This window comes from Asterias amurensis, chromosome 21 (genome assembly GCF_032118995.1).
Source record: "Asterias amurensis chromosome 21, ASM3211899v1".
NCBI lineage: Eukaryota > Metazoa > Echinodermata > Asteroidea > Forcipulatida > Asteriidae > Asterias > Asterias amurensis.
In genome coordinates, this window is record NC_092668.1 from 4,095,092 (window position 1) to 4,112,881 (window position 17,790).

At 38.8% G+C, this 17,790-nt stretch overlaps 2 protein-coding genes across 2 annotated transcripts; one reads left to right on the forward strand and one right to left on the reverse strand.

Moving 5' to 3' along the window:
• Positions 1–1,670: 1,670 nt before the first annotated feature.
• On the forward strand, positions 1,671–10,837 carry LOC139953002 (chymotrypsin A-like). The gene is made up of 5 exons (XM_071952383.1): positions 1,671–2,119; positions 2,584–2,716; positions 6,850–7,051; positions 7,701–7,987; positions 8,418–10,837. Exons 1-5 carry the CDS (start codon positions 1,994–1,996, stop codon positions 8,783–8,785), a joined length of 1,116 nt encoding a protein of 371 aa, XP_071808484.1. The 5' UTR covers positions 1,671–1,993; the 3' UTR covers positions 8,786–10,837.
• Positions 10,738–17,495, reverse strand: LOC139953003 (small ribosomal subunit protein uS11A). Its single transcript, XM_071952384.1, has 5 exons — positions 17,438–17,495; positions 16,009–16,159; positions 13,867–14,028; positions 13,358–13,434; positions 10,738–11,346 (listed from the first exon to the last, which is right to left on the reverse strand). Exons 2-5 carry the CDS (start codon positions 16,155–16,157, stop codon positions 11,279–11,281), a joined length of 456 nt encoding a protein of 151 aa, XP_071808485.1. The 5' UTR covers positions 16,158–16,159; positions 17,438–17,495; the 3' UTR covers positions 10,738–11,278.
• Positions 17,496–17,790: the final 295 nt, after the last annotated feature.

The window sequence follows — 17,790 nt, forward strand, 5'->3', positions numbered from 1 at the left end:
CCGTAATTCTCGATATCGAGAATTGATATTGTTTTAATGTTTTTTCAAAAAGCAAAGCATTTCGTGGAATAATATTTCGAGAGAAGTCTTTCACCATTACCTCCTGTAAACCCTGTAAGTTATTTGTAAATCCGTGAACTTAAAAATAAGAAATATCTGTTCCGAAAGTGTCCAATGGCTTTAAAATTATTGAACATGCTACTGGGCACAGGCGAGCAATGCGAGGAGACTTACACGCAAACAGTTCAAGGCGATCTCCAATTAAAGGCACCGGACACTATTGGTAATTAGACAAAGTAATTGTTAGCATAGAAACTTACTTGGGAACGAGCAATGGAGAACGATTGTCACATAGGATGGACGCCCAAAATACGTGTACACTCGACAACATGCCATTTTTCGGCACTTAGCATTTAAAACTTAGTGGCTCTATTTATGTTTGGTTTTCGGTATTAATACCATGGGTTTATCTACTTGCCAGGTATATTATGTTCTTTTGAGAACTTGTCTTGCTCTATAATCTACTACCGCGGGGCGGAATTCGTGAGGATACTCAGTTCTGAAAAGAACTGTTCTGCTTTTAAACTACTACCGGGAATACTATAGATAAGCTTATATAGTGGATCGTTATTAACAATTGCTACCGCGGGGAGAGCTTTTATTGGTGTCAACGTTTCGACAAGCTTGCTATATTCATCGTCAGGATACTGGCTGTGGGTTGTGGCTCTAATTAAGTGTACATCATAATTTCAAGCAAACTGAATAGATTAAAAACATATTTAGATATCAAGTTACAAAAAAGTGTTTGTTTATTTGAAACGGAGAAGGTGGGTGGTGGGGGGGGGGGGGTAGCTGCCGAACACCTGATCCGGAGTGTCAACCGGGTGGGTCTTACCGTCCCGTCGTGACGGTGAAAACTTGCTGAGAGGCCGGTACCTTGGCCTGGTCACGGACTCTCCATGGAAACACAAACAGCTTGACTTCATCTTCCATAAAAAGTTGCTTAGCTGATACAATTTGCCTAAGTTGGATTGACAGTTGCACTCATAAGAAAATAAGCACGCGTCAGTGTGAACTTTATAATTATATTACAATATTATATTATATTTTATAATTATGCAGCAATGAAGCAATAATTTACATGAGATTGTTTAGCAGGTAAACCAAAATTGCTTAGCATGTTTTGAGAGGGTGCCAGCGGTTCGCACGAGATAAACATGCAGGGGCTAGAAACCAGCTTCTGACACCGGTGCTTAGCACCGTTCATCGCTCACTCGCAGACGGATTTACGCACATTATAAATACATTCAGCCCCGAGGGTTGCAACTACTGCGTAAACTAATCACACAACAGTTTATACATTGGGTTTTCCGTACATCATTTCTCTTTTCAAATATAAACATTTTGTGGTTGATATCACACAAAGCTACCTAGGGGCAAAAGGGCAAATCCTCGATCCCCTCCGATTTATAGAGCTTTAGGACGACCGGCTCCGTGGGTATATGGACACACATCACCGGAACTGAGTGATACACAGCCGGCTTCAAACGGAACAAAAGCAGCCGGAAATAACCCCACATAATACACCTCGGTGAAGTGACTCGAATAATGGCGAATTGTCTGCAACAATAATTGTGTTTGTCAAGAGCAAACCGTAGATGAAATAATCCGCACAATTTGAAACGGGTTTTGATAATGGCGCGCATTCATATACCGTCTGCATGCGCGACTTGATGTGACATCATGATGCGTATTGGTGTGGAACTAACTATAGAGATAGATTGAGGCTGGAGAGTCATTAACATACATTCAATGACGTTTCATTCAATCAAGGACAAACCCTTCTAATAAAGACGCTGCCAACCGTAAACAGAACAACACTTTGTCTCGCGGCTCTATAAAAAGGACAAACTTCTTCTGTTGGTGGTTAGTCAGAGTTGAAACACTGGGATATAATTATCTATTTTTATTTTTTTTAAACGAGAGGCCGAAAATGCTGGGGAAACGCCGCGGGTTGTATATGCTGTTCTTGTGGTGCATCGTGGCTGGAGTTTGTTTGCCTCAATCCTCAACAAATGCTGCATCAACTAAACGTAGGAAAACCAACCGTAAAAGAAAGGTAAGTCTAGTTTTTTTAAACACATTTATTTTGCTCTTCCTTGCTCAATTGGGACATTTCTAAGGGGCGTTTTCATCCTATGTATATATAATGTTTAAACTTGTTCATATTTTTTGTATAGCAAATATTTGTACAAAGAGTACACATAATCGACACAAAGGAACATTGGCGTTGATGTTTGATTTTCATAATCAGATGTCGGTCACCCCACTTAAAAACTTATTAGAGATTAGTCAACTTTAGACTCTAGAACGTTGGTGTCCGCTTCATGAGCAGAACAAAAAATGTGAATACGGCTACCAAATAAAGGAAGATAAAATGTGGTGAAAGCAACACAAAATACAGCCGGTGAAAACCACCAATTGTTAACGACAAAAGCAGGGGAACGAACTTTCTCACCAGACACCAAAAACGTAAAGTTAGCTTTGAGACCTCTTATAGTAGTGCATTTGTTTCTGTTTTAGACGAGACCATCCTCTCGTTTCGAAGACATTATTCCTCCAGTGGCGCCCGTGGAGCAAGAAAGGCAACTTCTGCCTTCTCAAGATGTTTACGAAGATATGGTGGATCGTCCTTACCCAAAGCGGTTACCAGTCGGTAAGGCCGTGCACCAACTAACATCATTAAATAATAATTTTAAAAAACACACATTTTTTTTACCATAAATAAAATGTTTGCATGGATATACTTTGGGTATTTGTCCAAGACCAGTATTTTCGATTGGTGTATCCCCAACGTAACAACAAACATGTGGAAATGTGGGCTCAATTAGTCACCCAAGTTTCAAGAAAATAATGAAAGGAAACAAAACCGTTGTTGCATAGAAAGTATGTGCTTTCAGATGCCTTTTAGAAATGCTTCATTCCTGAAGCCTTTCTCAGATTCAAATTTTGGGGTGAAACAAAAACCTCTTTCTCTAAAACTACATTACTGTCCTCAAGCTCCTAACATGTTTTATTTCTATCAATAGTCTCCAGTTTAATAAGTAAGAAAAACCTGTTGCCTAAGAAAACGCTTCATTTCTGAAGCCTTTCTCAGATTCAAATGTTGGGTGAACAAATGACCTCTTTCTATAAAACTACATTACTTCAAAGAGGGTTGTTGCTAACGATGTTTTATATACTACCAATAGCCTCCAGTTTAACAAGTAAGAAGAACAAAACTGTTGCATAAAATTCTGTGCTTTCAGATGCCTTAAAAACGCTTCCTTCCTGAAAAACTTTCTCATATTCAAATTTTGGGTTAACAAATTACCTCTTTCTCTAAAACTACATTACTTCAAAGAGGGTCAGTTCTAACAATGTTTTATAATATCTAATAGCTCTCCATTGCTCTTTACCAAACAAGTTTTTTTTTATGGTTAATAACGTTTGGAATTATGACCAAAAGGATATCCGACCTTTAACGATTTAGCAAACAGTTTACCAAAGGGCGAATTGACACCAGTAATTTTTAATCACGATTGACAAACAAAATTAGTATAAAACCAAAGGAATTATCAAACTAGAAACTCTGAAGGACTGTTGGGTTGGGTATCATTAAACGAAAACAACAACCACAAATACAGTTGTATAGTATTTTTTATAAATGAAATTATTCATTAGACTAATATTTATGTTCATTACTTTTGACCGAATGATTGTTCTTTAATCATCTACTTTTCATTTTTTTAAAGGCAAATTACACCTTTGGCTTTCAGAGCCGACTTTTCAGTATTTAAAGGCAAATTATACATTTGGCTTTCGGAACCGTTTGATTTTGTTAATCATATTCAAGTGTAGATGTAGGCCTACAAAAAACGTACATGTGAAAATTTTATTTCAAAAGGTAGTCGCGTGTTTTTGTTTTTTTAGATACCGCCGAAAATCCGGAGCGAGCGTTAGGAATAGTGTTACTTAATAGGAATACACAATATGATAAACGTTACCGCAGTAACGCTTATCAGATTCCAATTTCGGAGGCATAAAAAACTGATGTATATTTTGTAAATAACCACATTTTTGAAGTGAAATGTTTCTCGAAAAATGCTTTAATCGAAAGCTGCTGTTATAGGCTTCTATATAACCAACAGTTTTTTTTTTAAATTGTCATTAGTTTTAAAGACACTGGACACTATTGGTAATTGTCAAAGACCAGTCTTCTCACTTGGTGTATCTCAACATGCATAAAATAACTAACCTGTGAAAAATTGAGCTCAATTAGTGGTCGAAGTTGCGAGATAATAATGAAAGAAAAAAAACCCCTTGTCACACGAAGTTGTGTGCTTTCAGATGCTTGATTTCGAGACCTCAAGTTATAACTGAGGTCTCTTGAGTAATTACCAATAGTGTCCACTGCCTTTAATCGTGAACTGATAACCAAACGTAGACCTTCCCTTCAACACAGGCTAATTTGAACAAAATAGTCTGCCCCTTCCTTAGGTATATATTGAGGAATCCGCATCCCTTCTATCACACACAATTAAGGCACGTGGCAAAAACATGGCGGAACATTATTGCATGCACAAGCCATGCAGCTCCCCGCCATTGAGTTCCATAGAGAGACGAAATTTCTAAGCCCGGCATTGTGTGTCTACTTCTTTACAACAAGACGAATAAAAAACCAATATCTGTTTCGTGAAGTTTGTTTGCATTTTACTCGGGGCAGAAAATGGGTCACGAAAAATCATCAGCCAGCTCACACGCTTCGAAGAAACTGCCGAGCCGTCTCATACACGAGGACAATGACTGCGATAATAACTGAAATTATGCGGGCAATTTTTGGACATAAATCATTTGTTAATCTCGAGAGCAAACACAACCGCATCATAATGCCGAAACCCACACAGAGTTTGATTTTGTGGGTACGGACTTCGTTTCATGAATTCATAAAAGAAGCAGTTAAACTTGACCTGGTTTTTCCTTTTGTGAAGAATTAGTTTATGAATTTCACCAGAAACGAGCAGCTGCAGTAAAAATGAACAATATTATTTTTTTCTTTTTAATAAACAGGAGATACTTGTCGGGAAATTATTACGGCATACACTTTCAACCTTTGAATATTATGCTCTCTCGTTGAACCAAGATAGTACACATTTGAAATTATTTTCATTGATTTTTTTTTCTTGACTAGTTCTCGAATATCTTTGGACTCAGTAGTTGTACATATTTTTTGTTTTATTCTCCTTTGTTTCACAAATTATTCTCCATATTGACATGGAGATAAGTATTGATTCAGTTAACAAATTAAATGGTATACGCGAGAGCTGAAAAAGGGTTGCGACAATTTACAATTTGAAGCTATATTGTGTAAAACAAATTAAACACGCATTCGCGAATACAGGGTGCCAGACTAACCCTTCCTATTGCTGTATTTGGATCAAAAATGGCGTCAAATAACCACGTGACCAAACAAAACTCCTCCCTCCATGTCGCAACTCTCTCAAAATATAGCTCTGGTGTAAACCTATAGCCTCAATGACAAAGTTATTCTGGCGCTGTTCTGTTACTCCTTTTTTCGAAATTTGTCATTATTGGTCGCAATAGCCGACCGATGACATAAAAATTGTTTCGAAAAAAAGGAGCACAGCGCCCCACACCTGTGTGTCTACTCAAAGTCAAGGTATAGCAGAGGTAATTTTAATAGCAGAACTGCTATTTAATGCTTTAATGCCCATGAATGAAGAAAAAGTAAAGCAGTTTACGAACTGCGGCTGCCCATCTCTCCAAACTAGAACATACAAACTGACTTATTACGATGTCAAACCTTCACCTGTAGAGTCTTGCTTGATATTGCTGACCTCCAAACGTGAAATGGTTGACGTTCCTAAATCAAGCCATCCACTTGTCACTTTAATGGTTACCAGAAAAAAAGGTCAATATTTAGACTACGAAGTGACCCTTTATACGTAATGTGCCCCCCTCCTCCAAAACAAAGAAAATCCCATCCAATACATGAATTTTGTTTACTGTTATGATAAGTCTAAATAAACACAATGAGAGCTTTAACTCTAATAGTCATTTCTTCACACTATAATTGAAACCTCCTCCAAAAATCTTATTATGAAAATATTCTTTTAACCTTCGATTAGTCTCAAAGTTTTACGAGATTTTCCACGCTAGATTTGTCACGAATCTAACACCGAGTTGACAAGGACAATGGACTACGTACCTTACCGTGTCCCGAGCAGTTTCCACCCGTCCCCTTGGGTATGGATTGACCCTCCAGAGGGGTCATATATTGGGCTTATATTGCCCCCCTCGGACAAAAAACGCGGAGACGATGACAGTTCCAATTAGTTATTTGTAGCCACTACATGACAGGTGGGTGGGAAAAGGGATTTACAATAAATTTGAGGTTGTAAAAAATGCCCGCTTGAGAATTCCTGGAAACTTGACAAATTACTATTTCCGACGCCATAGTGTACTAACATAACCTAAAGCTAAAGCTTGGAAAATTAGGGGGGAAAGGTTTAATTAAGGAAAAACACGATTTGTTGAGAGAGGGGACCTCGGTTCGTGACCACATGAAATTACTACTGCACACGAGTTATTTTTGGTTTACTTTAAAAACAATAATTACTTTTCAGTTCGCGACCACACGAAATTACTAGGCTACTGCACACGAGTAATTTTTGATTTACTTTAAAAAAAAAACTTGTGTAAAATATGCAAAAAATAGTTAATGGCCTGACGCTTCGACACCAACAGCTAGTTCTAATTTTCTACTTTTGTGTGTGTTTGAATCACCAGCTGGACTGACAAAGTGCGGGCGTCGACCAACGAATCCCTACCGTCGATTTCGACGAGTGGTCGGCGGGCTAAGTGCCGGGACACGCTGGCCGTGGCAAGCACAGATCATTCGAGTGAACGCTCTGAAGGCAGAGACGCATCATTGTGGAGGCACGCTTATCGATAGGATGCATGTACTGACGGCAGCACACTGCTTTGATGGGTAGGTGTGGCTACAAATAGGGGCGTGTCTTACTAGGCTAGGGGAGGGGGGGACACCTGGGTACCACCACCCCTCCCCCCACCCACAAAACAAACAAGTACATGTACATACTTTAACACACTTTTCTCCTATTGTCTAGAAACACCCCTTGAAATCCTCCCCACAGAATTCCTAAGATTCCAAGCAAATAAAAAGGGGGGGGGGGGGCTACATGGGTGTATTTGCTATAAAATTTGTATTTTTCTTTGACTTGATTATTCTCCTGTGTATTTTTCATATTTTGGAGGCGTTTCTTTGCATTTTGGAGATGTTCTTTGCAATATGGCCTTTTGAAAAACAACTTTGGTTTAAGGGCAACCATGTATTTATAAACAAGTTTAAGTTATTAATGCATGGATAACCATGTCTGTCATACAAGGGCATGTAAACATTGAAAGCTATAGGGCCTAATACGCATGTAATACGGGAGGCAGGGGGGGGGGACTGGATGGAAAGGGGTGGGGCTTCATGGATAAAAGGGGGGTATTAAACCCACCTCACTCCATCGGGAGAGTGGGATAACTTAGCATGAAGTTATAAACTACACGTATTTTCATCAGGAGTATGTTTATCTCAACTGTGTTTGTTTACTTTTTTTCTTCAAAACCAGGTATCATAAAGACGACTTCACCATTCGTCTTGGTCAACATGATCGCTCCACGGCCGAGGCCCCAGAGCAAGACTTCGCCATTGGTTGTCTGGACATCCACCCTCACTATCGCCCTCTACAAGCAGGGAATGGCTACGCAAACGACATCGCGCTCATTACACTCCGAGGGAAGGTGAAAGGCCACAAGGGGGCGCTGTTCAATGATCACGTGTTACCGGCTTGCCTGCCAGAACCCGACGAGTTCAAGATTGGATCCAATTGCTGGGTGACTGGCTGGGGTTATTCAAGTACGTACTCTACTTCAACTTTACAGTGCACTATTAACATGTGTCTGTCGTGGCCTAGCGCTTAAAGGGACAACCTGCTTCGAATCGGGCGAGTTGGTCTTTGAAAAGCGTTTGAACTGCATGACAAACTTTGTACAAGTACACCGTTTTTTCAGTTTGCTATAAAATAAATTTTCAAAGAAAAGAGAGGAAATCAACAGACAGCTCAAAAGTTGTAAAAGCTACAGACAACATGTAACATTTTAACTTGTTACATTGTAACATACAAGGTTTTACATTTTATGTTTTACATAACATGTAACATTGTTGATACATGTAACAAGTAATACATGTACATTATTAACATAGCACACTCTAATCATCTCTTCACCAAGTGTATTAAAATGTACTCTGAGACGATAACAAATCTCCTTTTCTTTCTTGTTTACAGATTTCAGCGACCTTGTCCACAGCTCCTTCCCGATCATCTTAAACGAAGCCGCGGTTCCCCTCCAGCCCCAGAAGATCTGTCGCAATCTTTACGGCCAACAGATCTCCAGTAAGACTCTCTGCGCCGGGCAGTTTGGGACTCGAACCCGGGCCGACACCTGTAAAGGGGACAGCGGGGGCCCGTTGGTATGCGAACGATACGGTGTGTGGAAAGTCTGGGGCATCACCTCCTGGGGTATGGACGCTTTGTGTAACGAGAATCCGCTAGCTGGAGCGATCCCGGGAGTTTATACCAAGGTGGATAAATTCTTGAACTGGATCGAGAGAAGGAAGGAGAGGCGGAGACGGAAGCCAGTCTGCATCAACTAAAGATGATTTACTTATTTTGGTGTTGAACGGAGAAAAACTTGTCTAGAGCGGGATTTGAACCAATGACCTCCAGATTTAGAGTGGGATTTGAACCAATGACCCCCAGATTAATGAGGAAAGCGGCTGATAATGGCATATCTGGTTCAAGATGACACTGGATTCTGAATGATTCAGAGTAGACAAGTCGTTAAATCGGCCCCACGCGCTGAGATAGTGCTCTCGCGAGATCACTGCTCTTGCGCGAACTGATGGCTCCCCGATTTCGACTCCTCATAATCTCGCGAGAGCAGTGTTCTCGCGAGAGCACTATCTCAGCGCGTGGGGCCGATTTAACGACTTGTCCACAAGTCTAGATTCAGAGCAGTTCAATAAGAACCAACAGCATTAAAGGAACACGTTGCCTTGGATCGATCATGTTGGTCTTTGAAAAGCATTTGTTAACATTTGTTATAAAATGCACATGGTTAGAAAGATGTTTTAAAAGTAGAATACAATGATCCACACAAATTTGCCTTGAAATTGCGTGGTTCTCCTTTTACTTTGCTAACTAAACACGGTCGGCCATTTATGGGAGTCAAAAACACTTGAAAGGGAGATAGATCTATAGGAAAAATTCAACAAAGCCTCTAAACCTCAAACTTTGTCCACTGTTAACTTCCAAAAATTATTTTGCTTGTAAAAGTAAATCACCACCTTAGAAAAAGTGAAATGTGCTCTCAATTCAAGTAAGGTTTACTAATGTAAATAAAATCGCAAGGTTGTGAAATAAACAATAATGAATCCTTATAGGGCTGTAAGTGTAAGGATGCTAAAAACTGTGAAGTAAGGCCATACTCGAATTTGCGGCTACAGCTAAGGGCCCAATTTCATAGAGCTGCTTAAGCACAAAATTTTGCTTAAGCAAAAAATTCATTGCTTAGTAAAATCAGATTACCGGCCAAGACTCCACTCAATTGTTATGCTAAGTAAACAACAGCTAAGTACTAGTCATAAGCAATGTATATGGCATGAAATTTTGGCCAGTAACATGTGTAAAATAAGCGAGCTATTTTCGTGCTTAAGCAAACTTTTTGCTTAAGCAGCTCTATGAAATTGACCCCTGGCTATAAAACTGGGCATTGAAGTACATGTATAGGAAGTCCATAGCAACAGTCCTAGCCGTTGCCACAAATACAGCTACGGCTTTGCTTTAAGGCTGCCTGAAATAGCCTGAAGTCATTATGACTTTTTGTGGAATATTTAAGTAGCATTTCTAAAAGAAATTGTAAATACAACGTACCGTCATATTTTTTATTTCATTTTGTAAGACTTATTTATTCAAAGGCCTACCTCACTCGTACTGGTCATTATGTATTTTTATGAACGGCAGGCTAATTAATGGTATGGAGATTGTTTTCAAGTGCTGCAATGGAGGATAAGCAATTCTGTCAAGCAGTTTCTGAAATTTAACCGACCGACACATTCAAAGACTTATTTAAATTATTGATTTGTACATGAAATGCTAGCAATGGAATAATTTTGTTTTTCTAGTTTGTATTTGATTTATGATTGATGTCGAAACCGATATTTCCGCTTGTTATCAAATTTTAGCTGCAATTCCATTTACCTTTTGAACACAATATTTGTCGAGTAAAATAAAAGTATTTATTGAATATATAGATGTGCTTTATCATGTTTTTTTTAAAAGTGTTACAAATTACTTTTGGAACATGATAGAGTGAAGAGACAGGCTTCAAAATTGATCCATGGCACCCACAGCAGTTGCCGCGGTGCCCTGTGCTTTTGCTGTGGTGCCCTCTGTAAAGTTCCAATTCAAATGAACTTTGTCCTCATGAAAGTGCTCCTTCACAGAGGAAAAGTGATGTGCCCCTTTAACCAAGAGCGGAGATCAAGGTTTAAAGAGATGAGGACGTATTTCCATCACAAAACACAACAAAGTTTAGAAAGATCTCTTGATTGACACATATTTTCTGACTTTATTCCACTGAACTCATTTGAATGCCGATCGGTCGTTAGCGACCAGTTCGATTCCTTTTTCAGTCAAATAGCTATAAATTGAAAAATAATGATTGCTTAGCCAGAGTTTTCAGAATGGGAAAAAGGACTCTTGAGAGCGCTTTTGTGAACTGTTTTTTTAAGTTTAGAATTTAAGTGTCCATAATATAAATTTATCACTAAAATAAATGGTGCACAAAGGGGTTTAAACAAATTAAGTATTTTACCCCCCCTCCCCCACTTAATTTGTTCTTATAATACCACCTGATTGTGACATCAGTCTCCTTATCATTCAAGAACGTCCTTCCAAGAAATCTTTGAATAATATTTTTGTGAAATAACTTGCCGACAAGGGTGACCAAATTGTACGCAATGGACTTTGGAAATAAAACAACGCAAACGTTTGTATACTGTCCTCTGTATGGTTTATTGACCAAGCTTACAGAACATAACACTTGCTTTGTACAGTACTTTTGCTGCCACTGACAACAGCGCCCTCTACAGACGGCGACCTCTGCGACCTCCCTTTCTCCGTGTGCTGTCAGACGGAATTGGCGTCACATCCTCTGTGGTAAAAGAATAAACATAATTCAAAGAATAAGAAGACGTCTAAAACTGTACCACAAATTACAAAGTGCAACTTTTAAAATTTCCTTTATTAGAGATCACCATACATCACGAAGCCAGAAGACCACTTTATGATAACAGCTACACAAAAAGGCAGTGGACACTATTGGTAATTACCAAAAATAATTATTAGCATAAAACATTACTTGGTAACAAGTAATGGGGAGAGGTTGACAGTATAAAACATTGTGAGAAACAGCTCCCTCTGAAGTGACGTAGTTTTCGAGAAAGAAGTAATTTACCACAAATTTGATTTTGAGTCCTCAGATTTACAATTGGAGGTCTCGAAATCAAGCATCTGAAAGCACACAACTTTGTGTCGCAATGGTGTTTTTTCTTTAATGGTTGTCTCGCAACTCCGATGACCAATCGATCCCAAATTTTCACAGGTTTTGTTATTCTATGCAATATATGTTGAGATACACAAAGTGAGAAGACTGGTCTTTGACAATTGACCCAAATCAACTGCAACCTGGGGCAGGTTGCCACCTACTACTTGGGCGGAAAAGGGGTTATCCCCTCTACAGTCCGCAAGGATGTAGGCATGGGTATCATCCTCTAGGAGCCTGGCTGGTTCAGCAGAATGCAAAACCTTCCCAACTGTTTATGAAGTAACTATGGTTAAGTGCCTTGCATTTGCTTTGCGGTAAAACTATGTTATTTTGAGAATTCTTCTTGCTCAATACTCTGCTGCCGCAGAGAAGACATTTAAAAAAAAAGTCTGGAGACTTTTCAGTTCCGAAAAGACAGTACAGTCTTCCTTTCAATTAGCTTGCTCTAGTCATCGTCATGAGACTGAAGAGGGTGAGAGTTTATAGGATCGGAGGCATTGCATGTTGAGGTATCAAATATATTTGGTTTGCAGTAACACCATGTGTGTATCTACTTGCCAGGTAGAGTTTGTTCTTTAGAGAACTGTCTTTTTTTATATTCTACTACCGCAGAGTAGATTTATCAGAGGTTAGAGTGAGATTGAGTGTGAAAGTTATTGCCCTATTTATAGGGGATCAGAGGTTTTAGGGTAAAGTCGGTCAACACCCTGATTGGATTGGTTCTCCTGAAAGGAGACCTGTAGTTGGTGGGCTTAGGGTTATTGTGTGGGTTACCCAATGTGTGTGAGTGCCCTGTGTAGTGGGGCATGCCAGAAGCCTGTGGAATGTCAGTAGTTAAATTAAGCCCATAGAGGGCGCTATTGAAGTTATCAATAAAAAGTTACACTGACAAGAATGCAAGGCCAATGTCATGGCTCTGCTTACCACCGAGTTCCGCGCTTACGATCACCATACACTGCTTACCTACAAGCCGCAAATTTCTGCGCTAGCTGTGTAAGCGCAGAATGCCGTGGAGTACGCTAACCCGTGAAAACACGCTTTGCGTAAGCACAGAATTCCCTGCTTCCATAAGTGCCGATTCTAGGCAGAGCCATAAAATTGGGTCGTGGTTGTCACTTGGTTCAAAAAAGTTTTTTCTATTTACAGGGGGGCCTCTATGAGGAAGAGTTTCGGGGCATGTTTGTGTGGATCATTTCTACTTTTACAACATCATTCTACCCATATGCATTTTATAAAAAACGGTCAAAAACGCCTTTTAAAGACCAAATCGACCGATCCAAGGCTTCCGTATGCGACGACTTTTTGCTTACGGTAAGCAGAGGCATAAAATTGGGACCCGGGCCCATAAGCACAAAAATTTGCTTAGCATGAACGTTCTTCCTTTATAAAAATAGAATTACCAACCAAATTTCCACATGGTTTTCAGGATAAGCAAACAACAGCTGAATACCACTAACAAGCAATACGCAACAAATGGAAATTTGGTGTGAAATCTTGTTTTTATCCATGAAGAAATTTCATGCTAAGCAAATTGGGCTCAGATGACAAAGATTGACAATCTGGAGGCAAGTCAACCTTCAAGAAGGGGGTAGATTCTTAAAAGTAAGAAACAACTCACCGATGCGGCCAATCTTCATGCCAGAGCGAGCCAGAGCCCTGAGTGCTGACTGGGCTCCTGGTCCTGGTGTCTTGGTCCTGAAGGAAGAGAATAAGACGTTACATCATTAATTATATCAAGCAATAGCCAATAGCCTTGCTCAAGGCAGTCGAATTATTCACTCTGAAAAAACAACGTATCGGAAATCAGACTCAAGTAAGAAGAATACCATGCCTAATAATGACAAATCATGGGAGTACACCAAGCATTTTGAAGTATCTCTGCTGGTTGCACTGTACAGCGCCCTCTACTGCTCAACAGTGACCATTAGGCCTGATACTTCACGGAGGCAACAAATTCGATTGCCTCATGGCCCCCTGGTTGTTGCCTCGGTGCCCTTGAAACCCTCAAGTAGAAATGGTAAATTTTGTCATCGGGTGCCCTTTCCCAAGGAGAAAATGCCTTGGACCTTTGCCCTTTCAAAAAACAGGCCTGGACAGGTGGGCCTGGACTATCTACCAACTACTCACTTGTTTCCACCTGTTGCCCTCAGTTTGATGTGCAGAGCAGTGATGCCCAGCTCCTTGCAGCGAGCTGCGACGTCCTGGGCAGCCAACATGGCGGCGTACGGAGAAGCCTCGTCACGATCGGCCTTGACCTTCATTCCACCGGTCACACGAGAGATGGTTTCCCTGTAGGGGTCAATCAAAGTCAAAATTAAAATCTAATAAAAAAAATGTTTATATTATATATAGGCCTACCCTATCATTTAAGGGGGCTGTGTCGTCATGATCAAGGGCTCAATTTCATGGAGCTGCTTAGCAGAGAATATTGCTTAAAAATGTTATAAGCAGGATACACTAGTCACAATTTGTTTTGTGACCTGGTGTTGAGAAAGATTCTGATGGGGTCAAGTTGTCAGACCACTTATTATTTAGGCGCACAAGAATTCATGTTTCTATGTACACTGTACTGCCAGGGGCCTATTTTGATCATGATGACAGTGTCCCTACAAAAGGCACGATACTTGGCCCTTGAATGCAAAAATAAAAAAATTATCTAGTTAAAGGGCTGACCTACTTACTAGTACATATATAGTACTGGTTTTTATAAATTGTCTATGTTAGGCCCGTTAACTATAAATTTGACTAATTTTTTTCTGAGAGAATGGGAAAATAGAGTTAAGTTAAGTTAGAGAAATGTTCACTGTACTGCCACGGGCCTATTTTGATCATGATTACAGTGTCCCTACTACAGGCACTATACTTAGCACTTGAATACAATAATAGAAACATTATCTAGTTTAAGGGCTGACCTACTTACTATTGACTAATTTTTCTGAGAGCCCCAGAATGGGAAATCAGAGGTAAGTTAGAGGAATTTCATGCTTACACTTAGGCCTAATACTCAAAAAGTGTCCTTAAAATATCATGACATTGTTAAAAGACAAAACAAAAGTAAGAAAGAAGATCCTGTAATAACAGTTTATGAATAAGAAGAAAGTACACAAATTCATAACAGGGTTCCAGTAAACTTGTCTGAAGTGTTCATAGGTGGTCAATTAGAGCAAGTAGATAAATGTGTAACATGATATACAAAGCATATCATGAAACAAGATAAAATAACAATTCAAAAATCCATACACAACACACATCAGGTTATTTTGTCTCAAAACATCAAAAAGTAATGAAGACAAAAACATGTGCTATTAAACATTTGATATGCATGCAACTTTGCATTGTATGTAAAACCAGTTCATACAATCGAGTATCACAACACATACAACAAGAAATGCAATCATTGAATAACATTTCAATTGTAAAATGCAAACACATAATAGTCGAAAAGGAATATCACACAATATGGCAGATTATTATTATTTTGTCTCAAATAAAGACATGGAAATTAAAATTGGGTTAGACATTTGAACTACATCCAATTCATACAAGAAAGTGTCAGGATAAATATCACAGGAAATGCAGTCACTTAACAAGATTTCATTGTAAAATGCACACACACAATAATCAGATGGAATATCACACAATATATCAGATAATTATTTTGTCTCAAATGAAGACATCAAAGTTAAAATTGGTTTAGACATTAGAACTATGTAAAACAAATTCATACAAGAAAGTGTCACGATAAACATAACAAGAAATGCAATCATTGATTAAGATTTCAATTATAAAATGCAAACACACATAACAATCGGACGAAATATCACACAATATATCAGATTATAATTTTCTCTCAAATGAAGACATGAGAATCAAAATTGGGTCGGACATTAGAACATGGTAAAACCAATTCATACAAGCAAGTGTCACGATAAATATCACAAGAAATGCAATCATGAATAAGGTTTCAACTGTAAAATGCACATGACATCACCAGAAGAAAACAAAAATCTCAAGAGAAGATTCCTCTGAAAAAAAGTTAAAAGCAATTCACATTTAGTATAGACATGCACTCAATCAACACGATTTCAACCCTACAAATGCACTCACATCATAAACTGGAAATGTATAAAAATTACATGAATAGAAATTACAGGGGATTGAAAAAGTTATATAGGCCCCTTGCATTTCAAGGGCACCAAGGCAATGACCAGGAGGCAAGGAGTCAATTGCCTTCATGAAGCATCATGCCTGTCCTTAAAGAATACTGACCTTCCAGAGAGATCTGTCACGTGCACGAAGGTGTCGTTGAAAGAGGCGAAGATGTGTGCCACGCCGAACACGTTCTCTCCTTCGGGAACCTGAGGTCCAAGCTGAACTTGGACCTCTTCCTTTTGTACCTTGCCTTTACGAGGAGCCATGTCTGAAAGATTAAAAAGGATCAACATTAAACAACTGCCTACATCACATTAAAGCTATTGGACACTTTCGGTACAGAAAAAAATTAAAGTTCACAGATTTACAAATAACTTGGGGGTTTACAGAGGGTAATGGTGAAAAAATTCTCCTGAAATATTATTACATGAAATGCTTTACTTTTTGAGAAAACATTAAAGCAATATCAATTCTCACTGTCCGCTTACGAACGATGCCCGCCGTTCACGCATAAAGCGCACACGCACTGCTGCGTAACACCCCTTCTACTAAATGGTTTAGTCCAACTCGGTCGTGGCTCGGTAGTTCGGCGAGTAGGTGCTTGGTGATCGAGTGACCAAAAGATAAAGCGTTGAGCATATTAAGAAGTCAAAAAACGTGCAATGTGGCAGAAAAACAACAATGAGTACCGAGCAGAAAATTGCATTTTTTGACGATGTTTTTTTATTTCACTCAACAAAAATGAAATACAAGCATTATAAATGTATATTTAGTATGTGGGGAAAGTTTTGGTAGTGTAGTACAAAAGATACTTCAGTTATTGCTGGCTAATGATCGTTAAACTTTCACCTATCAACGCCGATTTGAAAAAAAAATGTATAGCGTTAAGCCTTTTTTTTTTTAGGAGACCCAAAATATTAGACCCCTATAAAGGCTCACAGGGGAGCCTTATAGTTTCTAGAAGTACTACACAATAATACAACTAGCATTATCACATTATTACAATTTTATTTTCATTCTGAACGATGGATGATGAATTGAAAATAAAATTGTTTTCACAAACAAGTGGCCGGCAGAAATTGTCATTGACATTTATTTATTTACAAATTTTAATAAATTGGCAATATTGTTATTTATTTCCGGTCAATTTCAATGACACATCTCTTCAATTTACCGCCACTGTGATGGACTTGGTAGCACAATTCTCTAAGAGATGAAAGCGTACAATTGAATACCTACAACTTAGTTAAAATATGTTGTAAACACTACACACAATTTTCGTGGCAGATATTTTACGGCAAGACAAGAAAGGTACCTAGACGTCAGTAACACAAATGTTGTATACGTAAACGTTTCCCCACTTCCATCCTCAGAAAAACGAATCGGCTTTTTCAAATGAAAATTTAACACATTAAAATTGTAAAAACCAAGTCAAATCTACGTGAACGAACACTTCATAATTCATATTACTTTCGAACGGAAAAATATATCTAATAAACTGCCGAAAAAAGACGGATGGGAGTGGATTTCTTTCACAATATTATACCTTCGTCAACAGAAGCACCTTTTAGTATTAAAGAGGTCAAATAAGGTCATCCATTTAGGCTCGTCCAAGATGTTAGTTTTGTAACAGTTTAAATTGACGTTTAATTCATTCAAAAACTTAAAGAACAAACTCGATAGAATTTCCAACTTACTGATTAATTCTTTCTCCTGAAAGGTTTCTGATTTCTGACCAAATTTATTACAGTTTTTTTAAACATTGTTTCGGGGGGGGGGGGGGGGTAACACTGGTTTCTGTAAAATTGCACGTTGAAACGTTCCTACACACAAGAGTACCAGCTCAACCTAAAAAAATAAGGTCAAATTAAGTTCAATGACCTTGATTTGCCGGAAACA